This window comes from Sphaeramia orbicularis, chromosome 12 (assembly GCF_902148855.1).
Source record: "Sphaeramia orbicularis chromosome 12, fSphaOr1.1, whole genome shotgun sequence".
Classification (NCBI taxonomy): domain Eukaryota; kingdom Metazoa; phylum Chordata; class Actinopteri; order Kurtiformes; family Apogonidae; genus Sphaeramia; species Sphaeramia orbicularis.
Window position 1 is genome coordinate 15,396,902 of NC_043968.1, and position 26,456 is coordinate 15,423,357.

The window sequence follows — 26,456 nt, forward strand, 5'->3', positions numbered from 1 at the left end:
GAAATGCACAAACAAATCCAAAAATACACCAGACTTTAATGTGGAACAAATGCTGAATTAAGGCAGGAAGGGTGATATGTTGTAGTAGTTATAACCACATGTGTCTGTTTGTCTGTATTTCTAATGCTTTCTTTTTCAACAGCTGCTTGAGGTTGAGATGTTTGATACTGTCTGCAAAACATAATATTTAACCTCCTAAGACCCAGCTATGGTCTTTTTTGTCCATGTTTGTGGACAAGAGTTCCACAGCTTTATCTTAAAAAAATGAAAATAAATAAAAGCCACTGCAAAGGACATTCAGAGAAAAAAAACTGAAAATGTATCTGGAAAAAATGCATGTCGTGCTGTTTTCAGTCTTGACAATTGTTTCTTAAAAAAAAAAAAAATCAAAAATCTGTATTCTCCTGGGTCTCAGGTGGTTACATAAAACTGCATCCAAATCAAGTTTTTTTTCCATTCTGAAACATTTCAAACCCAGTACATATACAGACCATGTTACCATACCAACCAGAATATTGAAAATATTTGTTAAAAAAATATGTAGCTAAAAATACTTTACACATAATAAAAATGTCAGATCTGTAAATAGTGACACAAATATTATTACTTAGATATAACTGATCTTGTCTAGATAATGGATTGCAGGATTTGCAACTAAACATAATTTTAAATTTTCATTAAAATAAAGTGAATTCATAGGCAACCTGTTGGTCTTAACTGCTTGAAAAGGAATACAAGGAACACTGGGAGGCGATTCTCATGTGAACATAATGATTCCAACAAAAACATTTGTACAAAACATTTATTTGAAATTGCCATAAAAACAGCTTTGATGTTTTTGCATAATTTATATCTGAAATTCATGACAAGCAAACAATAACTAAGGGAGAAATGGCTTAACAGTGTAGTGGGACAGAAAAGTTTTTACACAAGGACAGGAAAATACTTGAATAGCTCAGGACAATGAAATATGTAAAGTCAAAAACACAGAAATAATATTTAAAAAAAAAAAAGCAGACAATCACTCACATTTACTGCCACTGAGTAAACTCTGACTAAAGCCTATTCGCTGCTATGCTTCCACTACGTCAGGACAGGCCAGGAGCACTTTGAAAGCAAAATGCTGGAAGGTGTGACATGGATGTGTTAAAGGGAGAACGTTAGTGAGAGAAGGGTTTGTAATGTCCCTAGATATTGATGCAGGCTGTATTTTCATTGTCTGTCAATAGATGGCAGTGCCAGCACTGTAGCATCACTCTTCAGCAATAATATATAACTCTAAACTCTTTTCTCTGTACAGAACTGCAGAAAAATGGGCAAAACCTGTTTAAATGACACATCATCATCATCAGCAGACACTCTGGCTGGTGTACTTGTTGTTTTTAATAACTTCATACCTCACTATATTCATTTTGGTTTGTTATTAGATTAGCTACATATATACAAATACATTATGTGAGGCGTGTATGTACAAAAAAAGTCAATGTAGGGGAAATAAATTTAGCTTTGTTTATCCAGAAAAAAATGTTTCCTTCATCTTGTCTGAGTCTAAGACAAAACAATCCGTACCTGCATCCCACGCCACTACTCGGTCAGACGGCTACAACCACAACAGTCCGACTCAACGGGCCAGTCTTCATTTCTCAAGACGGTTGTTAACACGACTCCATTTTGAAATGACACATTCGTTTTTAGCATCTGTGAAGCTTCAGTGCTGTCATGTATGTGGTCACCATAGAAACTCAAGAAACGAGTGAGCTGGTGTTTGTAACGTTACATAACAATAGTGCACCAGGAGAGCTCAACAAACACTAGACGTTTCAACCACACCTTGAAAGAAATTGTATCTCAGTCATTTTTTTTTTTGCCCTGTAGCTAAAAATCGTCACAGCACAAACATGATGTGCGACTACTTTCCAGGGTTGATTTGGCAATAGTATAAATAATGACGATAATTATTATTCATTACAATAAATATGTGAATAAATAAAATGACCTTTGAAGTTCTCCTGGATATACGGAAACATAATGGAAATTCTATTAACAATTGTTTTGAAAAATCCTTCTTAATTGTCTTGTTGAGTAGTAACACTGAACGTATCAAAGACTGAATCATTAGAATTAATCCAATGTAACCTGATTGTAAAAACAAGAAAAATCTGATGTCTTTTTTTGTATCACTACACTCCAAGAACAAAATAACATTATAAAGATCTAAAACCAAATAAATTGTCAAATGGCATTAAAGTTGTAAGGTCGAAGGCTGCATATTACACTTTGTTATGACACAGTCAGTTTTCATGGCCTGTTACATAGTTTCAGAGGATCCTAAATATACAAAACAAGTATAGCATGATTGTAGTTTTACATCCTACATGTGCCAGAGGTCAGTGCATCGAGGAGGCACAGTATTAGTGACATAACTAATGCCACTCCTACAAACCAGTGTATATCCTTGTCTCTAGGTAGTGTATTATGATCTGGGAGGACCAGATGAGTGACACGTGCCTAGAGACTTCTAAGCTTTCAGTATTTGGCTGCTGTTCGCTTGATTAGAGCCGGAAACAAGCAGCCTCTTCTGCCTGTGGACACATTCACCTTCATATTATTTCAGATTACTGAAAGCAGTTTAACGGTCATCTTGTTAGTATCCACGACCACAGATCTTTTTGTATATATTTTTGTTTGTTTTTTTAAACGCTTCAGCATTAGGCATGTAGTCAACATCCGCAGAGCGCCCATCAATACGGCTCGACCTTCCCCTTTTTGTGTTTTTCTTATTAAAAACTACTGGCTTTTAAATACATGGCTGAGGAGCCACAAAGAGGTAAGCCTGTTCTTGAGACACGCTGTCCACCGACAGTGTCTATGTGCTTTTAGTTTTCTTTTTTGTGTGTTAAGTACTTTGTGTTTACTTCATTTGCAGTCCCCTTATGTTCAGCGTTCAGGGTGTGTCTGCGTGCTTGTAGTAGCCTCTCTGGAGGGCTGCAGAGGCGATGTTCTCGGCCGAACGCCGCTGATCCATACTCAGCAAAGCCTCCAACAAGTCATTGATGTCGGCTTTTAGTCCCTGCCTCTGCATCCAGTTCTTCAGCAGTTCATACACTTTGTCACCGGGGGTCCCGTTCTCAGCGATCCGAATGTGGTTGTCACTGACCCCGATCATTCTGAAGAACTTGTTATGGATCCGTACGTCCAGATACTCGTCGAACAAATCAAAGCTTTTCTTCAAGGACTTTTCTGACCCTAGAAAAAGATGGATAAATAAACAAGATGTATGACATCTAAAGTGAACTGCAACTCCACAGTTTTCATACATATTTGGATAAAATGTTTATTTGGCTCCTTTTCCTGTTTGTTCTAAGATAATGCTCCCATTCTATTTTAAGAGACACAAAGTAAAATGTTTATCACATGCTCCTGCAGTGATTAAGCCTTGGTTACTGTACAAACCATGTATAACATGTCAGTGCATTTACTTGGCGATATATAGATAAAAACAGAACACTTAAATAACTTTGTTAAGCCATGCACTCTTTAATTTAGCATGAGGCAAAACAAAGAGCAAAAAAAGAGAGCATGTTCCAATCCCCTACAGGCTTAGATATGGCCTGACTGTCATGAGATTATTAATCTATCAAGCAGTTAATGTGAGATCTTGAGGAGATATTGTTTATTTGACTTCCCCGTGGACGGACATGAACTTGTATAAACTCGGTTGTTGTTCTGTGTACTGTTGCGTTTTAGGCCAAATCAAGTAGCATGAATAATTGCTTCATGAATTGAGTAAAATGTCTCCGGGAAGGAAAGCCTTTCTCTCTCACTCTCTCTCTCTTTCTCGCCTCATGGGAATCTTACCTTGTAGTGGCACCAGTCGATGCTGTAGAGGGTCATCCTGGTAACAGAAAAATGCAAATGTGTTTAATCATGTAATGTGGGTGATCAAAATGAGGAGAGAAAACCTCCTGAGTGCCGATATTTTGCCCTCACCATGGCTGCAGGAGGCAGTCTGAAGGCAGTGGGACTCTGGTGTGGCGTGTTACCAGAGGACGCTGCTGTGGGCAGCGCTGAAAGGCTGGTCTGAGATGAACTGGTGGTGTTGGGTAAACTGTCCCCCAGTCCTCGGTCCTCGTCTTCCAGAGGGGGCGAAGCCTTGGTCATCCCGGCCTGGGTCTCCTGCAGCAGGGGTCGTGACTCGGGCCGAGGCTCCTCCCCCTCCAGACCTGCGTTCTGGTTATTCTGTCTCTCCTCTGCTGTGGCTCCGCTCTCATCCTGAAGGATGGAAAAGAGTAAAACACTGCACTGCATATTGTCTGTGACAGTTAACACACACAGCATTAACCAATTACAAAAGGATTCAAAGATAAACAACATGGACGAAGTCAAAGGAAAAACTAAATATTTACTTACAATAGGAATCTTGACAATTTCGCTGGATTCACAGTGACTCTCTGAACCTGTTTATGAGCAGATAAATAGCTTTAGGAGTACTTCTTAAATAAATAAAAACAGTTCATCGAGCTTCAGTGTTTTGTGTTAACTCACATGGCTTTTCGCATGAATGTTGTTTTATTATGAACCACCAAAAAGCCAGTCCGGCAATGACGATAATGATGATGGCCAGGATGACAAATATAGGAATAACTGGAAGATAAAAAACACAAGTCAGTAAAGAGAGACCATATGAAACCGCAGGCCATAAATCAAACAGTGAAGAAGTGGAATCTCTGTTACCCATCGACACTGGAGACGTTGAGGTGGGTGTGGGAGGGGCCGGGGAGCTTTGGGTGGGGGACGGATTCCGTTTTTGACACACGGTGTTAGAAAACGGGGTGCATTTTTTCACCTCCTCCTCTCCTGCTTTACACCTGTACAAACACCAGACACATTAAAATCCACAGACAAAAACAGCATAAATGATGCATATTTGGTGCAGCCAGAAATGTCACTCACTTTGCACATCGTTTGCAGACCTCACAGGCCTGATCTGGAACACAGAATGTCCCCGGTCTGCATTGACACCTGGTGTCTGTAGTTGTGGTGCAGGGTGTAGTTTCAATCTCATCTGTGGATAGAAAAGGAGGAAGCCGAATACCATGAAACAGCATGTTCTTTAAATAACATGGTGAAAAACTCATGAATAAATCCCTACAGTGATGCAGTTTGTATATAAAACCAAGAAACTCACTTTGGAAATGACAATAAACAAACATCAATGAGTAATAAATGAAATGCACAGAGGGAATAACTACTTTAAAGCTGGAGTAAGCAATTCTAATCCAATTCTCTTTCTGTCAAATTCAGCAAATATCTCCCCATAGACTACTAAATGTCTATTTTGTGTGCCAACAAAAAAGCTAGTGTTTGTATACAGCCTTGGGTCTGTAAATTTGGAAAAAAAAAAAAACACAAAAAGTAGCTCAGTACAATGCAACTATTCTAGCGAGTCAGCAACAGGGGGTACTGCGCTGGTAATGCACTTCCACGAATCTGAAAACGGCGGCACTGAAGAGAAGGATGTGAGTCCAAACGTCAACAGTCTTTCACACAAACCACTTACTGAATCTTTAACCCTTTAACCCCTGACTTATCCGTGGTGAGAGTTCGGAAAGTAGGATTTATTTTTTTTATTTTATTTTTTTTATTTATTTATTTATTCATAAAAATTCATCCGAGCATGCTCAGTGCACAGAGGCAAAACATAGAGCAGTGAGTGAGACAGACTCCCTCTAAAAATAGACAGTTTCTTTTTTGTTTTTACACCGTTTTCCTTGTTGTTTTTTGTTGTTACTGTTGTTTGCAGTGTTGTCATGATTTTCCTTTTTTTACGGTGTTTTTACCAAGTTTTGACCATGTAACTGCTTTCTGGAGTTCAACCAGGTGCCAAAAAGCAGCTGGACTGATTTAGGAAAAAAAGAGCCCAAAACAAGAACTACTGAGTCAAAATCCAAATACTTGTTGATGTTCAGTGTTACAGGAGTGCCTTATTTAGTAAAAACCTGTAAAACTTCAATTCCTCTCTGTCTTTTTCTGTTATTCCACTCTGTTTTGACCTTAAAACACACAGTAAAACAAAACCGCTGAAGAAAAGTCACACAAGCACATACTCACTAGAGGTGTGTATTGGCAAGAATCTGGCGATACGATACAAATCACAATACTAGGATCATGATACGATATAACACGATATATTATGATACTGTTGAAAAGGCAATTTTTTTATTGGTTTTGTTTCTTTTTTAAAAGATTATTTCCTGGAAGAATTGAATTACACCAGAAATATGCACAAATACTAAACACATTTTTATTTGATCACAACAGGATCTGATGCTATATCAAAATTTTCATGTGTTAAAATTTTAATTATATTTGACAGACATTACAGCTTAAGATCCTGTTCAAATGTTCATATTCTATCAGTTCATAACTAACATCATAATATTATTTTTGTGCAACCCCAACAAAGAGTGTTAAATAATAATAAATAAAACATAAACAAAAAAGAAAAAGAAAAACAACAAAAATGAACCTCCACAATATCTGCATTTGAATAAATACCTAAAATATCGGTATAGTACTTTAATATCGATACAGTATTGTGAAATGAAATATTGCGATATATTGCACAAACAATATTTTCTTACACCCCAAATACTCACAGCAGCTTTTATGACACTGAAACAGATGAAAATTCACAGCAGCACATAACATTGAAATAACAACTCATGGTTCATCAATGGTAATGCAGGTTTATAACATGTAAATATTGTGAATGGCAATGAGATAATGCAGGAACAGGCACAGTTTAAGACGAACTAGTGTGTATAACCTGTACGCCAGTGTCAGGCTGTGTAGTTTGTCGTAATTAACCAGTTATAACCTGCGACCATTGGTGTGTGTCACAACAGATAGTGGACTAATCTGCCGGATGTGAGCAATTATACACCCACTTGAGACATAATATGATTAGATTGTACAATTTTGCCTTCTTCTTAGGTACATGTTGTGTGGAATGTAGTGAGTAGTGGAGAATTAGACAAGGCTGATATATTGAATTCAACACAGACAACAGTTTTGACCTTTAAGATACGATCAGAATTTCAACTAAACCAGTGATCACCTCTCCCAAACAGACTTTCAGAGTTATCTAATGTGTATGCTGGACAATTACAGAGAACCTGCTGTCTGCGGCAGTCGGTAGTAGAGCCAGTGATTTAGTTTCCAACAGCAGCAGCTGTTACTTTTAGGGTAATTTCTTCCACAGTCACTCAGATAATTAATCTAATTTTGTAGGATGTTTCAGAGTTAGAGAGAACTTCTAATGCTATATATTTACGACCCGATTCACCCAGAATGAGGACATTTATTTAGTCAACTTTTCCGCAGGTGAATTATTGCTTAGCTTAAGATACAAAGTCCGCAATTAGTCATCTGTTGGCACGCTGTCACCCTCATCAGGAAATTACTGAGAGGGCACGTCACCAGGCCTGTGTTGGAAGAGCTACTAAGAAAATCCTGTACTTTAAGGAGATGCTTTTTCCCTTCATCTTTCTGCACATTTTAAGTTGAAAACTAAAACTCAAACGCACAGTTTCCATTCTCTTTATTACCCATCTTTTCTCCATGTGTTTCCCTACACCAAAGTCACTGCGTCTGTCTTGTTATTAACTTAATAGTGACTAGAATGTAATGTAATGTAATGACAATAATGAACACTATAGATGTGGCCAGTGCGTGTAGACATCTCAGCTGAAATACATGAAGACTAAAAATAGAGCTTAAACATCTAAAACTGGCTCAAGCTGGCAAATTAGTTTACACAGTTATGTGTGTGACCGTGTATACAGAGCACACACCATTGGTGTGTCATGCAGACACATTTGTTTGCTAATAGAGCTGCACAATATATCATTTGAGCGTCGTCATCGCGATGTATGTGTGTGCAATAGTCACATCGCAGGTTGTGTAATGTAGGAGGTAGGGCTGCACGATATTGGAAAAAACTGACATTGACTTTTTTTTACCCTGCGATATATACTGCGATATCAAAAAAATACTCAGGAGGGTATAATAGCTGTTTGGTGCCGACGTAAATGGTCAAACTAATTAGTTGTGTTTCCTCTTGTTGTGGCAACAGGTGCAAGACACTGTCAACACAGAACATCCTTCTTGTAGCCGAAATAACTCCAGATAACTGACGTTGCTTTTCTTTATGACATCAAGTCTTCGTTTACGGTGATTTTCTCTTGTTCGTTGCACATTTTTCAGTGTTGTTACCAGCGAATCACTCCAAACTGATTAAGAACAATTGTGATTGGTGAATGGCTGTGCCCAGTGTGTGTCACATACCCTTGAAATTAGATGAGAACACATCGAGTTCATTTGCCTCCTACACTGCAGGACCTGCGATGTGACTATTGTGCACGTGTACATTGCAATGTCAATGCTCAAACAATATACTGTGCAGCTCTAGAAGGAGGCAATGTGTTCTCATCTAATTTCAACCTGGGTACCTGAAACACACTGCACACAGCGATCCACCAATCACAATCGTTCTTTATCAGTTTGGGGAAGCAGACCACGCCCCTGCACATGATGTGAGTCGCTAGTAACAACATTGAAAAATGAGCAACGAACAGAAGAAAAATCACCAAAAACTAAGATTTTGTGCCAAAAAGAAAAGCAACTTCAGTTATGTGGAATTATTTCAGCTACAAGAAGAATGATATTAAAACACGTATTCTGTGTCAATAGTGCCTTGCGCCCATTGCTATGAGAGGTGACAACTCATTTGTTTGACCCTTTATGTCGGAACCACACAACTATTATATCCTCTTGAGTATTGTTTTATATTGCAATATATATTGCAGAGTAAAAAAAAAAAAAAATCGCAATGTCAGATTTTTCCAATATCATGCAGCCCTAGTTGCTAATCTACTTTTAAAAACACATTTCCACATCATAACCTTTGCATGTGTACATTTTTTAGTAGGACAAAATACTATTTTGTAGATTTGTTTATATGCCTGTTAATTACCAAAACCTGAGGGAATAAATTCAGTAAAATATCGTTGCTGTTCTTTTCGGGCATTTCTTACAGTAGTGTCTCCTCTCCGTGTTTACGTACAGACACACTCAAGAGACCACAGTCAAGTATGAAGAAAATTCTGCAGTGTGCTTGTGATCACTCTATTTGTTTGTAATCTAACATTATTTAATACTTTAAAATTAAAAAAAGGATTATCAAACAGATAAAAATTCCTAAGGGGATGAAACACTGGGGACTAATTTACTCAATAGCTGTTAAATGTTGCGCCCTGTAGCACACTTGCATCATGGATGATTTTAGAGTACAGTATTTCTATTTACAAAGCTCAACAAACACCAACTTATTAAATGTGATAGTATGCGACATAAAACTGTATCAAAACGGTGCAGGGATTGTCAGTCTTCTCACAAAGAGCCTATTGATGAAAAAAAGTGGTCACTGCATTTGAAAAAAAGTATAATTTTCATAAAGAAGCAAACACAGAGTAGTTTAATACAGCTAACATGTTAAACTTTCAACTTTCAACACCGTTAGCTGACTTCATTTGCTCGGCGTTGTCGTTTTGTTTACTTTTTAGAAGATTTGATCAAAGTGGAAGCCTGCTTTGTTGTCATGTACGAGTCGTATCATCGGAGGAGCCATATGTGCCGATGCATTCATGCTGTTCTCAGAAGCAAGAACTTAAACATTTATGTATCAAAAACAATGTCACGTTGGATGCAGAATCTGTCTGAACTGTTGCTGGGAATAAAGTCTTCATAGTGTCATTTGCAGCATTGTTTTTGTTACATAACTTAAAAAGAACGAGGGTGGAAAAACTAAACGACTCCATCAAAAAACAGCTAAACCCACTCGTACACAGTCACTAGTCTGTGGCAGATGGCATTTGAGAAATACACCTAAATGTCTGGATTGTTAAATCTGTGAGGATGGCAGGTGTGTTGTGTAGATGGGAGTGTTAGGAGTGGGGGGAAGCAGGAGGCGGGGGCGCACAAGACTTGTCAACACAAAGCTTTTCATTGACTAAAGCAGGAAAGCTCAAGTTCTGGTGTAAAATCACAATGTATGTTTAGCCTGAGTCTAAAAATGCCTTTTTGTGTTCTTCCTGTAATTCTGAATAATTTATGCAGCTGACCTACTTTGTGTCGAACTTGAAAAACACCAAAAAACAACAGCAGGGAAAAAAATGCTGCTTCGTATTATAAATTGGGAATAAAATAAAGAGGAAAAAAAAAAGCTAAATTTGTAAAAAAGCAACTCTCCACCTGGTGCCGTTAATTATTCATTCGGCCTTGATGTACAGTTCATTAGAAGTGCGAGTGATCCAGTGAGGGTAACTTCTTAAACTTTAACAGCCAACTCTTTGGCATGTACCAATTAATTATTACATGATTGTTAAAAGAGTTAGAACTAGAGCAAAACACACAAAGCTCTTTCTTTAAAAAAAAAAAAAAAAAATAGCAATGAATGAGCACAAAACACATCCTATGTAACAGTAGTCTCTTTTCTGTGGCTCCAGCCTTTCACCGGGCACAAAGACGCCCAGTGTGGGAGACAATGAGACATGGCCACACCCAGTTCAGCCAGGTAAGACAGACACACTAGCAAATCTCCAGAGACAGGTAACACGCTCGCGTTCTGCAAACGGAACAAAACAACAAAGACACGCCCTGCTGCTCCATGTAACATCATAAGATCACATTTTCATGAGTGGACCTGAAAGGCGGGGGCACAGACAAAAAGGTATTGACTTTCCTAAACAATGTATCTTTGGCAAACTGGATTACAGAACACCCCTATATTGATGTAATTTTAAAAGCAATAGATTGAATTAAAGGGCAATTCAGTTAGGCTATTATTTGCTTTTGCTCTTTTTTCTAACAACCTGGTATTCAGTTCATTGTGGGTTTACTAAAATGGATAAACAGGGGATTATCCTATGCTAGCGCTGAATGGTAGCTAAATAATAATAGATCCACAATGTAGGGGCTACAGAGAATCTTAATAGCGTATTCAGAACTTGAATGATACAGAGTACTTGCTCTTTATCCAAATAAAAACTCCAGACTTTTTCAAAACTGCTATTTTTCCTCCCTAAGACCTTGACTTTATGCACTTTTATACTTGCATGCTTTTTTGGTTGAGATTGTACCTGTTGTGTGTAGTAGAAAAGTTCATTTTAATAAATGTATGAATGAATGAATGCATAATTTGCAGTAAATTATGTTTGATACATTTTCAAAACATATGAAACCCTAACCCACAAGCAAGTTTCACTAGAATCATTCCAGCTCCGACCACTTAGAGAAATCGCATCAAGTTTTGTATGTGCTTTCCTCATGTATTTATTTTTTGTGCCTTTGAACATACTCTAAAATTCGACTATGAGAGAAACTTTTTTCCATACTTTATAAAGACTTTCACACAAAATTCCAGACTTTTCAAGATCTGGAAAACAGCGTTTCAAAATTCCATTCTTTCTAAGACTTTCAAGACCTGTGCAAGCACTGTGTGATGAGACAAAAATAAAAGGCTGTAAGAAAAAGAAACTTGACAGGAATACACTGTTTTCTTCCTAGAGACATGAGGGGTAACTAAACTGGCCTTACCTGAGCGGCAGTGGGTACACGGCAAACAGCGGTTCATCCCATTCGAGTGTTCTGTGTAGGTCTGGCCATGCTCGCAAGGGAGACATGTTCCCTGCTCTTGGTCTCTTTCACAGGCTTTTTGCACAAATGTTCCTGAAAATAAGTGGGAAAAACTGTCAGACATCATATGCACAAAACACAGGTTATTCGAGCTCTTAGTCCCATAATTAATGCAAAATGTTTATCACCTAAACAACAGAGCAATATCTGACAGTATTGTGTGCTTTTTGACTGGAGAGTGAGGGCCATTTGAAGCACAGAGGGTAGAACTTCTAGATTTTTCTTCACTTCTAGGGCATGAGTTCACCATTAAAAAATGTCTCTTTTTCCAGGAGGTGACATTTCATGTGGAGCAGAGGAGAAAGAGGAACAAATTCAGTCGAATACGCAGTAATTCGACCTCCTTCACTGGTTGTATGCCATGCTTGTCATTTTCATACACGGTTCACGCATGCCATGAATAAAACCACTCAATTCTCATGTGTTTGCACAACACAGAAGCCAATGGGGAAAAATGCAAGTGAGGGTAAAGACATATTTGCATGAACTCAAAAGCATTCAGTTACTGTTTAGCATGCTTAGTGTAGCATGGATAGAATTTAGCGTGCATTTATGCAAAATTAAATAAACAACTGAAAAAGCTGACCATGACAACATTTCTCACTATTAAAAGGTTGCTGTGGTTTTACAGTTTGTGGTATAAATTTAGCAACTGGCAAAAAAAAGGAAACTTGAATCAAAAGAAGAAATAGAAACAAAGAAAAAACATCCTAGCTTCATAGCTCTACACTGATGCTCTATCACTCCCAGTTACCTATACTCTGTGAATTTACACACTGGCAATGATCAGAACACCAGGTTTGAATTTTATTTCCAAGTCCTGCACAAAGTGCCAAAGCATAGGTCTTAATTCACATTGTTATTTTGCACCTATTTCAAAAGGTGAGTGGTTTAATATAATGCTAATACAGACAAACTGTCCTCGAGATGAATGATAAACCTGCATTAAAGTGAATGAATAGATCAAATACATGTAAATGCTTTCTAACATTTCAGACAAAATAATCTAATCTAAAGACAATGTATTAACTGCATCTTAACAAAAATATGCTGAGCTACAAGAATGTTTTCCAAATTCTTCAAATATTGCATTACAAAAGGTTGAATTCCTTTCTCTTTGAAAATAAAGTCCACTTAATATCCTACGCTTTTCGCTTTACTTTGGGGTTTGGCTACAGTGGAGTAATTTGCAGTGATGCATTCTTTCCAGACTGGGCAGAGGACATCTGCAAGACTCTTGTGCCAAATAGTTAAGGTTGTGGATATAACATTAGACTTATTCACATATTATGGTAGTGTCAATGTTAATTTTGGAGTATAATGTGTTTTAATTTATTGGATAAGGGAAGCACAGCTGATTATTGATCAGTGGGAGTTTTATGTTGAAAGTTCCCATTTGTTGGAGCAGGAGTTTTACTACAGCCTCCCACCGTTAATTTGACTGATAGCAGCTGAAGCTGTTACATCTAATGAATGTGATTGTCCTTACCAGCTCGGCAGTTGAGGCAGCAGAGGCCCTGGTGAAGGTACTGCTCGTTCTCCACACAGGTTCTGTGCCGTGTCAGAGTGAGGTTTCGGAATTCGTCACTGGACCACTGAGATGCCGGACTAAGTTCTGCTGCGTGACATACGAGCCCGATGGAGAGCACTGTCACCAACACCTGTATCAGAAAAGTCAGGCATGAGGGGAGGGAGGGAGGAAGGGAGAGACACAGGAAGAAAAACAGAAGAGAAAGTATACATTATTTTTCTTTATTCACAGCATAAAGGCTCGCCCACTCCAAGTCATTAGATCCAGGACAGTAAAGAGAAGAGTCTATCTTCATAGGAAACCTTGTGTGAGCAATCTATGACTTAATTTGAACCATCTGATCTGAACATCTGCTGTGGGAAAGCAATTAGGGTAGCCATCCAGCCAGTCAGAACTGGAGGCAAACAACCCTGTGTGTGTAGGATGCAGAGCTGTACACTAACTCCATGCAGTGCAACAGGCAGCCTAACTTAATTACACCATGATCTGGTTTTCATGTAGGGAGAGATTAAAAAGCAGAGAATCTGTTTCCTTCACTGTGTAGCTAAGATACCTTATCAACGCCCGCATGGTCACATATCAAATGTGATTCCAGTAATCCATTCATGTGCTAGATAATAACAGGCTTGTATAGGTGGGGTACAGAGAAGAATACAGCCGAACACTTTAGTGTGGCCCCCAGGCGCTGGTGTTTATTCACACGCTTTTCACCGTGTCAATGTGAGAAGGCCCTATTCACTGGCAAACAACACACTTTAGTGCCTCTACTTCAAATGACCCACATTCTTAAACCCCGGCTCTTTGAATGCTACGACATGCGACACCGCTATGAAGCGCCTCAAACGCAACGCGACACCTCCTGGGTAAATGAGAGGCCTAGATTTGGAGGTTTTGTCTCCCATACACCCACCCCACCTCCCACCGTACCAGACCAGGAAAGAATAGAACAGGTTAGGGAGGAGAAGGCCAGGTTGAGAGAGGGATTTAAAAGCGAGAAATTGAAGACAGCAAGATGAAGGTGGGACGTTCTAGTGGGAATTGCTCGTCTAAAACGACGAGTGTGGGAGAATGGGAGGAAGAAAGAGCTGAGAGCACATAGACAGTGAGGGAAGAGGGACAGGCTGGAGCTGAGGCCGACTCCTGACGCTACACTTGGCTCTCTGGAGGTCCGCCATGCCTTGTTGTTCAAAAGAACTTTCCCCTCTCCTCTGCCTTTTCCCTTCTTCCTCTCCCTCTGCTCACGTCAGACTTTCCAAAGACGCTGAGAGGCAGACGGCCGGCAGAGCAGTCACAATCACACCATTTAGATCTATCCAAACATTCTGCGGAGGGGGGGAGGCAGAAGAGAGACGGAAAGGGGAGGGAGATAAAATGAAGGGGGGGGGGGGGACTAACAGCTTGCATGACACAGGGTGAGTCTAAGACTTGAATACAGTATGTGTATGACTGCAGGGTGGGGGATATTAAGAGGCATGGAATTGGGAAAAGAGTATGCAGAAGGCCGTGTGAAAAGGCAAGAGAGAAAAATCTGTGTGTAAGCACATGTGCAAAGCAGTGGAAAGAAAGAAATAGACAAATGGGAAAGAATGACCTGTACTTATGCAGAAGCAAAAAAAAAAAAAAAAAAAAAAAAAACATGGCAAAGAATGTGCATCTGTGATAATAGTCACTGTCATCAGCAGTGAGTGGCTGATAATTATGGAGACCAATCAGCATAGAACTTCAGGTGTCTCATCGGAAGTGAAGATGCATAGAAAGCACTGAAATGACATCATTTCCTGTCTTTGTTCAGGATTTTCAATGCAAAACACTCTCAGGTGCAGCTGCACTCTCTGGAAGGTCGGCTTTGTTGAGTTGTGAAAAGGCTGCAACCAATGAAATCTAACAAAATATTACACACACAACAGTACAGTGTAAAAAAATACCATTACTCTACACATGTGCACTGATGGACTGCAGTCAGACTAGTGTCATATAGAATTCTGATCCCATGGAAATCTGACCTGCAGGTCACTTTTCTATCTGACACTAGCACATAATCACTTTTCCATTTGCTAATGTGAGAATCACAAACAATCTCACAATCAATCTCTGTGCCGCTTTTAGTTTTGTTGTAAACAGTTCAGAAAGCCAGAGGCAGTCGTGCTGTGGCAGTTCTCAAACTCAGCTAAAAAGTAAACACACAAGGGAAATGAACAAAGTCATCAACACAGTGTGTCCACACTAACATCCGAGGGCTGCTGAAGTGGCAGGCATACATGAAGTGTATAAACACTATGGGCAGCCACATTGTGGCTTAGTTTTACCTCCATAACCAAGCAAAGAGGAAGACTGGAGTGACCGTAACCTCAGTGCAGAAAGCCCTCCAAACCCACAATCCCTGGAAATGCTCCAACTCAGACTGAAGTGGCTCAGTCCACTTCAGTCTTCTCTATCCTCTTTACAATGAGCGGGTTTGGATACAAATTATTGGTACAACAGTGTCCTATTGTCTTGCTTTCAGTCTGTATGTACGATAGTTAGGAAAGTTAAACTAATAAATGTTACAATAAAATAATGAGGGACTTTCTGTTTATCTGACAACAGTAGCTCCCCTCCTCTTCCTCTACAGATCCCGGGTTCTTCCAAATTGCCTTGGCACAAACTCCACACATGGCGTGTACAAGAGAATGCATTTGTGACTAAATGACAGGACATCCTTTCAGTTGACCTAGGTTATCAATGGGCCATTTAGAGTGTTGTGATCGCTTTATATCCTTCAGGGAATTACAGTGAACTCCATTATCGAAGTTCGCAGAAAACAAATGTGTTTAACTATTGTACAGACACACAACAACAAGCGCACACACTGAACGTAAAACGGAGGCAGATTCTTTATTTCATATTGAACATATGATTTCAATCATACCCAACTGATAAGGAAAGACACGATGTACTTCATTACATTCCTGTATCCGGAGCAGGACCTGATTCTCCATATCATGCTTTCCTTATTAGCCAATTCTATTTGTGGGGCATTTGTGATAGAATATTGTATGTCTATACTCTGGAACAACTTATCGGAGAGGAAAGGCATCCTTGAGAAGTTTAGATTATAGAGTAAAAATACTGCAACCTTGAGAATGTTATAAATAATTACCATTCAACCACTCATCTTAGATCACTGCCCCGAAGATCACGTTTACATATTTTAACCAATACTGCATCAACTATTTGAATGTTATCTAAACTACACCAACTAGTGTCATTTTAGTTGAGTAATCTGCACCAGTATTAGCTTTTTTCCTGCTTTGGTTTTTATTATATTAGCCTTTAAAAAGCCAGATCAGTTGATCTCTAGACTAAAATAATATGGTCCATCATCTCAGATTATGGACTGTCTGCATCTGAAAATCAACAAGCAAATTAAAATATACCCAATTATTAACGAAGGCTAATCTGGATAAAATATATTAATGTAATTTTGGGGATATAATTACAATATGAATCACACTTTTCTCAAATCAAGAGTGCAATATTTACAATTCACTGAACTTTGCTACTGAATGACGTAAAGATGAAGTCTGCATTTTTCTAGTGAGCAGCTACCAGCAGCTCATGGAGTTATCATTTCCTCTGTCATTAGTCTTCTCACAATCTGTCTAAGCTCATCATCTGTGACAGCTGTAATTTCGGTCGGACTTTCTGTTATTGTTTATTCTGTTGTGGAAGATATCAGAAGACGATCTGAACTCTTCTTGAGTCCTCAAGACTATATGTCCTCAATAGCAACAAAAAACATTTCACAAACTTCAACATGTTAAGAAAGAATAATCAAACCACTTTATATTTGATAGAATCATTATTATATAATTGTTTATCAACAGACATTAATGGAGTTCCAAGCCTAGCACTATGCCACAAATGCAACTGAATTTAATGGTACAATGTGTACATTTCCACATTAACCCATAAAGACCCAGTGCTACTTTTGTGCCAGTTCACAAATGATCTTTTCTCTATTTCTACCTTAACAGATTTTTTTTTTTTTTTTTTTTTTTACCATTTTTGAAATAAAATTATCCTCTGTATTTTTGGTGTAAATCTTGTATTTTCCTATATTTAATTCACAGATCATGTTGATGTTCATGAAAACTCAGAGTAAATTCGAAGTTAGCTACATCAAAACAGAGAAAAATGAAGAAAAAGTGACTTTTTCAGCAAAGATATTCCTAACTGAGCATCCAAATGGGTCATAGCTGATGACCACGAAAAGATGACGAACTGCGTTTTACACCAATTATTTACGTGTATTGATAAAATTAGTGGATCAACAGTTATTAAACAGTTTACATCTGTAGATGGTTTGTTTAGCTGGTGGCTCTTTGGGTCTTTAAAGTCACTGCAAGATCACCCACCCCTAACCGCTTTATGTCCGTGTTATACTGAACAATTTGGCAACTTTACTCTGATAATCTTTAAGTACTAAAACATGTGAGACGGTGTAGGAGGGAAAAATATGTTTTGCCGCAGCTGCTGACGTGACATGCTTCATCAATGACAAAATATGAAAAGCTTTCTCAAGTTTAAATGTCAGCTACATACGTATCCCTCTGACCTAACCGCAGTTCAATCTCTATTATACATTACAGTCACACCACAACCACAAGAAGGAGACAGACCCTCCCCCACTGTCTCATAACAGAAGAGGTGACAGCATCTGCGTTACAGCTGCCACTACTTAGCAGAGCATTTGACATAGGATCAGTTTGGAAATCAAATCTTCCATGATCATTCTGTTTTTGGAATACAACAAGTACAGTCTGTATTGTTTGTGTTTTGCTTAATTATAACACTAAACCATATTGGTTATGATAACATTACAGTGTCATACATAATACCACTTAATAACCATATATTGTTATTTTTGTTGTTGTAGTTGTAATTTGACAGCCCAGAATCCAGCCTGAAGTGTCCTGATGCACACATACATACATACACATAACAAATACTGCATTTACTTCATTCATATAGGTATTGAGATTTCCTTTTTAACACAATTCAGGCTCATCCTACTTAAAAACTGAGACATGCCTCAAGTTTAATCTTATAATTGCTGTTAATCTTAGTGAAAGCGTTTAATTGTAATTCTAATCTCAGTATTGTCTGCAGACAGCAGGAGGTGCACAGCCTTCCTTAAGTGATTTAATGTGCACTGACATTTTGCGCTACATGATGAAGACAATTACAAGTCAGTCTGACACTTTACACACTGTAACTAAAAGCAATTCATCATCATAAAGCTGACTGAATCTGATATAAAGACAATGCCCCCAATATCAATTTCAGCCAGTTGCAGTGTGAAAACCATCACGTCGAAGCATAAAATCTGCATGCACACACACACTGAAGAACATGAGCAGACATACGCATACAAAAGAGTACACAAGTACACACACAGCACGAGTGGGAGCGTGTGAAAAGCGACTGCCCCCTCCTCTCAGGGAGCACAGGAAGCTCGAGACAATACAGAGGCTTCATGCAGGGTTCAGCTCCAAACTGTTCCCTCCACAGCAGCCTGCCTAAGAGCAAGCCCAGCACCCGATTAGACCCACAACATATCCGCTAGAATGGATATTTATAACTCAGGGAAGCTGCAGCTCCGCGACACAAATTCTTGAGTTTCCTTAGGAGGTATGCTTCACTGATTACAGAAGTATGACACTGTGTCACAAGCAGGTTAGGTGACATTCACCTTCATATCAAAGGGGAAAAAAAGGTAGAGAAAAACATCTTCTGACGTTAATGATGACCGCACAAAAGGGTGCTCTTTGTTCAAATGGTAAAAAAAAAAAAAGAGTTCATGAGTTGTTGACAGGTGCAATGTGACGCACATTTTCCAATTTGTTTGTGTTGTGAGGCTGAGGTGGTCTCAGTGGTTTCTAAGGGCTGGTTGGCTGCTGAATTCACATGAATGACAAATGAGTCATACAGCATGTTATTGAGGGGAGGAGGGAAGACACGCACTTCGAATGCCAGTCACAAACAGAGAGCACAGACGTGTGTTTAGGATCGCTATTGACCTTAGCCTTTTCAAATTCTGATTAAGCCCTTCACTGTGAAGCAGCACGGCAACTCACAAGACAACTCAGAGGGAGCCGAGAAAGAATGAAAAAGAGTGAGAGGGGATGACTAATAGATTAAAGTATGCGCAGGAATCCATCACCTCGCTCTAGAGACAATCACATTAGCTCCATTAAAGCTTGTCTTTGTGTAAAAGAAAAAAACGGCAGTGCAGCTCAGGCAGTTTATAGCTTTCACTATAAACACATCACAGCAAAAAATGTAGAATATGTGGCTTGTGCAGCAGATCAACAAGGACCTAAGTGACCATCAGGCTGGAATTTATATAGGATTTATGTCTTTGTAAACACCAGTCCATTCTCTGGACAAAGGTTGAGTTTGTTCTAAGACTGGACACTTTTCATCTGTTCATTCTTCAAGAAAAGCAGGAAGTAAGGAGATATAACTCTGATACAGCTGTGATTTTGAGTAATGTTATGTACTGTGAGGTAGTGAACTACCTGAACATCCACCATACCGTGACTTCAGTGCCACCTCTCTGAGCTGTCAAGTCTTGAAAGCCCACAGCTGAGACTTAAAGTACTATCGGGGTTTCTTTAACTCCATGTTTTTATTCACCTCAAAACTGGTGACAAGTTACTAAAAGCTACCTTGGGCTTTTATTTCCATTTCAACTACACTCAAACATGCCTGACATGCCCTTTTGGAAGAACCACCTTTTCCACCAAAAATATATCTAGAACAGGTAAAGAGGGAAAAGTGTTGAAAAAGCTTGCAATAGTTCTGTAGCCTCAGGCAGGCAGTGACCCCACACAGGGAAATGTCTTCAGAGAAAACTCATGTGATTTGACCTATCAGATGACTTTTATACACACGCAAGAGCTGTGTGTGACTGTGCAACTCAGAGGAATTCAGACATTCTTATTTACACTAAGTAGTTGTTATTTGCCTATAAAATCATATCAAATCAAAAGGAATCTATGTGACTACTATTTGTTTACTTGGTGATACGTGATACAACACTGGGCATTATCTTGACTTATATCAGTGAGCTATTACTTTCCTCTCTTGGTATGCATTACATGAACAGGCAACACCTGTACAGGTGGCACACCCTTTGTGAGTCAGCAGGGCTTTAAAGTGGGAGTCACTCACCCTAACAACAATAACAGCAAAGTCCTAAGAAATTATCAATCCGCCAACAATAAAACAGCATGAGATAAGCCCCCTTCTGAAACAAGTACAGGCAGACACACAAAGACCGGCATCCACCTGGTATATGACAGTGAATTGGTTGCACTGTGTTGCATCATTTTGAGACCATGTAGCTTCTCGAAGCCACAGGCATGGTCATAGCAGTTCACATGGTCATTATGCAGGCAGGCAATAAGCTGCAGCACTGCGTTTTCTAGAGTCCGAGACCCCAGAGCGGTTGATTTGTTGACCACTAGTCGGTCCCCTGTGACACACTTTGGCTTCCACTTGTCCCCAATGTCAGTCCTGCCCTCTGTGTCGTCCACAGAGACAGTGGGGGGATATTTCCTGTGTGAACCAACACCCAGACATACAGTAAGCAATCACAGATTAAAATCTAGTGTACATTTGCATGGGCATGACAACTCTCAGAAGCTGACTGATGCCACTAATAATCAGCATATCTGTGTACAACTAGACAGGAAGTTTACTGGACAGCCAGGCACGTACACTCAAGCAATCTGAAGGGGTGTGTGTGTGTGTGTGTGTGTGTGTTGGGGGGGATTAGAGAGGGGGGAATGTGGGGTGGGTTGGTGGGCGGATGGGGGGGTGAAGTTTCCTCATAGTCCCTTAGCAACAAGGCCTGCTGGCGAGGCCTCCAGAATGTACTGTGGTTTACAGAAGAGATAAACATTGACTTTGCCACCCGTAGAAGTAAATCTGATTTCAGTAATGGAACACTGCATGACTTAAAACACAGATCAGACAATGCAGAAAACAAACACTAAAGCTCCAGGCACATCAACAGATGTTACAGTCACTTTAACAGCTACATTTTCTTTTAGTCTGAACAAAGCGGCAGTCGGCACCAGTGACAGAAAACAACAGCAAAATACTGCATCTGATGACTAATACTGTTGCTATTGTACACAAAGGACACAGACACTTAATTTGTCATCCATTTCTACTTCCTTTCTTATAGCTAACTGTATTATTAACCATCTTCTTCCAAATCAACATTTCTTTAAACTGCCTTTTAACATCTGGCCAAGGACAACAGATGAAAATTAGCCCCGTTGACTGACTCTGGCTCACTTAGCGTGTCAAATGCAGCATAAGTACAAATACATTCACTTAATTGCACTTTTTTTTCTTACACTTTAAAAGCTAAATACATTACCGTGCAGTTTTATTGTGCCTGGCTTTGGTGCAGCACCATTGGAAAAAGCAACAGCTGAGGAATGAAAAGAAGTCTGTGTGAAGGTCTGAGTGGAATTAACTTGATTGGGAAAAAAAAACTGTGGGGAGACTTTGCAGCTTTGAGTGACTAAACTAGAAAAGGTGGCTTCTTGGCTTGTGGGGTCAAAGTGATTAACTTCAAGTGGGGGGGAAAAAAATGCACAGTGAGTCAAAGCTGCACATAAGATTAGTACCTATAAAGCCATCTACATCCGCTGCTGCAGACCAAAAGTCATCATTTGCTGGATGTCTGAACAGCACGACCACATGATGTCCAACACAGATGGTGAATGTAATGTTGAGAGAGTGATACAGCACATGTCCAGTATACCTACAACAGAGACAGGGCTTCAGAGGATCACTCTTGATCCTCGTCTACAGAAATAAACACTTAAATCACAGGTGTCAAACATGCGGCCCGGGGGCCAAATCCGGCCCGCCAAAGGGTCCAGTCTGGCCCTTGTGAAATGCAAAAATTACACTAAGATACTAACAGTCCTTTTAGTTCAGGTTCCACATTCAGACCAATTCAATCTCAAGTGGGCAGGATTCAGTAAAATACTATCATAATAACATAAAAATGACAACTCTAAACTTTTCTCTTTGTAAATGTAAATATTTTCATGTAATTACACTTAAAGCATAATTTTGCGAAAAAAAAAAAAAAAAAAAAGTGAATTACCTATACAAATATGAACAACCTGAAATGTCTTAAGATAAATAAGTACAGTTTTAACAATATTCTGCCTGTTATTAAATGTTTTGTGTGTTTGTAGATCCACTGTGATCTGTAAGTTATAATGTACATGTGTAAATGATAAACTGATGCAGAATACTGTTAAAATTACACTTATTTTTTGAGTTTGTTCATGCTATTTACATCTTTTGAAAGGATAGTTTGTAAATGTAAACCTTTTCATAATGTAATTTTACTTTTTTCACTCTAAAACATAGAGAAAAATTTGGACTTGACATTATCTATATATTATGTCATTATTTTACTGGTTCGACCCACTTCAGATCAAATTTAGCTGAGTGTGGCCGCTGAACTAAAATGAGTTTGACACCCCTGACTTAAATCATCATCAACAACAAACACAATGTTGCTTCCTGTGTTCGAGGTCTTGTGGGACAATGGACGGGCTGTTTCATCTTCAGTAGTGATGGGACTTTTGACTCTTTGAAGGGAGCCGTTCAATCAGGAGTCGTTCACTGAAAAGAGCCGTTCAAAAGACTGGCTCTTTCATGTTTTTTGCATTATTTTGAAACACCAGTGTTTCAATGACTAAATAGGCAACATGTAATGATTGACATTACATTTTAAAGGTGTTTAATTGGCGCGGCAGTAAATATTATCTTACCGTAAAAAAGAATTGTTAGTTCAAATGTGTGGGCTAAATACATGACATGAGAGGTGACATGAGGCAAATGTGGGAATTGGACCAAAAACATCACGGTACATTATGTGGACTAGTCTGTAGCCTAAAAATGAAGAAGAAATAAAATATTTCTTATGAAATAACATTTTATTCTTCTCAAAACAAGAACAATAAATGTGTGTAGACATACGGAAAAACTGCACAAAACACAACAGTGACTAATCACTGCAATTACTGAAATACCTGAACTATAGTGCAATTCTCAGAACAAGAACAGCATGTTGGTAAATATACAGGGACGACCATGGCTCAGATGGTAGAGCGGGTCGTCCAATAACCGAAGGGTTGTCCATGTGCTGTTGAGTCCTTGGGCAAGACACTTCACCCTCATTGCCTTCAGTGCTGCTACTCACACTGGTGTATGAATGTTTGGTGGTGGTCGGAGGGGCCCACGCTTCTGTCAGTCTGCCCCAGGGCAACTGTAGCTACAAATGTAGTTTACCACCACCAGAGGGAGGATGTGAGAGTGAATGAATAATGGATCCACTATGTGTGCACTTTGAGTATGCATTCATAGAAAAGCGCTATATATATCTAATCCATTATTATTATTATTATACACAGAAAAATGCACAAAACACAATAGCGATTTATCATTGCAATTACTTAAATACCTTAACAACAGCAATGCATTTTCCCACAGAATAAGAACAATAAATGTGTGTAAACATACGGAAAAAGATGCACAAAACACAACAGTGAATAATCACTGTTATTAATCAAAAAAAAAAAAAATGAACGGCTCTACAAAGACTCAGTTCCCATGGTTCATTTCAAAAAGCCGTTCAAAAGATTCGAGTCGTTCGTGAACGTCACATCACTAATCTTCAGCCTTTAGTTTAGTTCAGAGGCCTGGCTGTGATTTCAGCTCCCATGTCTCTTTGCACAGACCCCCACCCAAAAAAAAAAAGTCAACATTTACCTTTTTAAAGGCTTCGTGTCACATTAAAACTCTGACGCAGCCTCGTTACATTGTATCACATTCATTTCAAAGCGCCGCCGACAAGCGCGTGCCAAATAAGACGCTATATCCGAAATAAGGAGGGGTTGAATCCATCATTAACGCTTGCGCCAAAGTGTTAAAACAGACGCAAAACTCAACCGAGAACCTGTAACTCAACTGAAAACACATTCAGAAGGTTAAATATGGGCTTTAAAGAGTACTCACAGTGAGTTTCCAGAGCGCCGGACCGAAGCTCATCTTGGGAACTTCGAGATGAGACACAATCCCGGACTTGGACTTCGCGTGATAAAAACCACCAGAATAAAATCTCCGCAAAAACACACAGTTACCGCGAGAAAAACAAACAGCCGCACGAGCCCAAAAGTGAAGCTATCCGTCATCCAGGGTCTTTCATGCGTGTTCTCGTGTCCCTGACAAAACTTTACAACTTTTTTTAGTGGGAGCTGAGACTCGGTCTGAGCGGCAGGGACGAGGTTTTTTTTTTTTTTTTTTTTTTCCTTGCCCCGAGAAGAGATGCATACGTCATAGTGTGGATCAGCCAATCACAGCGCTCCGTTAGAGATAATGATCCAGCGCATGTGTGCAGGTTTGGGTTCAGAAACAAATGTACAGAAATTATTCAGTATTCATGAGGGGGGTTATGAATTAAAGGGGGAAATTAACTTTAAGATTCCCTTAATACGCACGACTAGGAAGGGTTTTTGTGTTTCTGTCAGCGGGGTGAGACTGTGGAACAGATTTAACCCTTTCATGTATGAATTATGAGAGCCTTAATCAAGATTTTTTTCCGGAGTGTTTTTATTCCTCTTTAGGCATGAAAAAACAAAACAAAACAAAACAAAACAAAAAAACAATGGAATTGATTTGTTATTAACCTATTTTTCATGGAATTATAAAAATGTCCACTCAGCTGGACATCATGCGTTTAATTTTAGAGGCAAAGAAACATGTATTTACTGATACACTGTGTGAAAACTATGAAATAAAAACATTTTTAACCCTTTCATGCAAGAATTATGAGAACCTTAATCAAAATTTTTTCCTGAGTGTTTTTATTCCTCTTTAGGCATGAAAAAAAAAAAAAAAACAAAACAAAACAATGCGATTAAAAATTTTCTTCTGAAAAATAATTAATAATAATTTTAAAAAATAACAACAATAATTTTAAAAAATTTTAAAAAATACCTAAAAAAAATAAAAATAATGAAAAACAAAAAAAATTCCTATGAACCTATTTTTCATGAAGTTGCAAAAATGTCCACTCAGCTGGACACCACACGTTTAATTTTTGACACACAGAAATATGTATTTACTGATAAATTGTGTGAAAACTATGGGGAGGGCTTGTGATTCTGGGGCTTTATGCTCAGGAGAGACCTACATAATGTTACCAATTCATGCCAGAAAAGATATGTAGTGTCTTAAAACTTTAATAAAGATATGTGTAAAAAACAAACAAACAAACAACGAAAACAACAACAACAACGAAAAGAACAACAAAATCCATGAATATACAAGAAAACAGCTGTAGAATAGCTGTCCACTGTAGTGACCTGTGTGCATGAAAGAGTTAATGCTGCTAATCTGATGTTTTCTCACATTTTAACATACCTGCATGGAGATAATATGCAAAAAACAAAAAAACAAAAACAAAAACAAGCAACTTTTGTTTAAAAAAACAAACAAACAAAAAAACTGTTTATTTCAGTCTAGTAACAATTAGCTTTTTTTTTCACACTCAAACATGTTACTACAGATCAGGTTTATCTAGAACAGCAAACTTACAGTAATGGTATGAACAGTAGCGTATGGGATGATGCACAAAATAACAAATCCATGAATATACAAGAAAACCCCTTTCATCAGCTGTCCACTGTAGTGACCTCTATGCATGAAAGGGTTAATATAGAGTTAAAGCAATGTCCAAGCATGAAAGAATTTAAAAAGAGGTACAAAGACAGTTTTTCAGAGGTACAGGGATGAGGGAGGGCTTGGAGATCACTGGGTGTGATAAAGATGTACAAGTATGTGGTAAGTGTGTGTGTATATGTATATATGTAGGTGTATATGTGTGTGAATAGATCTGTGTATGAATATGTATTTACATATATGTGCTATTGTTTTATGTGATTATGTAAATCATATTATATTTGTTCATAATAATACAAAGCCAGAAACCTAATTATTTACTACTAAGTATCAGTCATATTATGGCATAGTGTATAGATATGATTAGACTAGGAAGGTTATTATTGTTATTAATTATATA

General features: G+C 38.6%; 1 protein-coding gene across 2 annotated transcripts; it reads right to left on the reverse strand.

Moving 5' to 3' along the window:
* Positions 1-1,005: 1,005 nt before the first annotated feature.
* Positions 1,006-24,654, reverse strand: tnfrsfa (tumor necrosis factor receptor superfamily, member a). Of its 2 annotated transcripts, none has more exons than XM_030150392.1 (10): positions 24,392-24,654; positions 13,247-13,418; positions 11,659-11,790; positions 4,954-5,065; positions 4,735-4,868; positions 4,546-4,644; positions 4,411-4,457; positions 3,991-4,272; positions 3,859-3,895; positions 1,006-3,246 (listed from the first exon to the last, which is right to left on the reverse strand). In XM_030150392.1, the coding sequence occupies exons 1-10, from the start codon at positions 24,422-24,424 to the stop codon at positions 2,945-2,947; spliced, it is 1,350 nt and encodes a 449-aa protein (XP_030006252.1). In that variant the 5' UTR covers positions 24,425-24,654; the 3' UTR covers positions 1,006-2,944. The 2 variants fall into 2 exon arrangements, with proteins under 2 accessions (XP_030006252.1, XP_030006251.1); XM_030150391.1 differs by having other exon boundaries at positions 13,247-13,433.
* Positions 24,655-26,456: the final 1,802 nt, after the last annotated feature.

Coding starts and splice junctions, on each gene's coding strand:
- tnfrsfa (XM_030150391.1), bottom strand. CDS start 24,424: ATGAGCTTCGGTCCGGCGCTCTGGAAACTCACT. Junction 4,869..4,953: donor GTCTGCAAACGATGTGCAAA/GTGAGTGACATT, acceptor GTGTTTGTACAG/GTGTAAAGCAGGAGAGGAGG. Junction 4,458..4,545: donor ACATTCATGCGAAAAGCCAT/GTGAGTTAACAC, acceptor GCTCATAAACAG/GTTCAGAGAGTCACTGTGAA.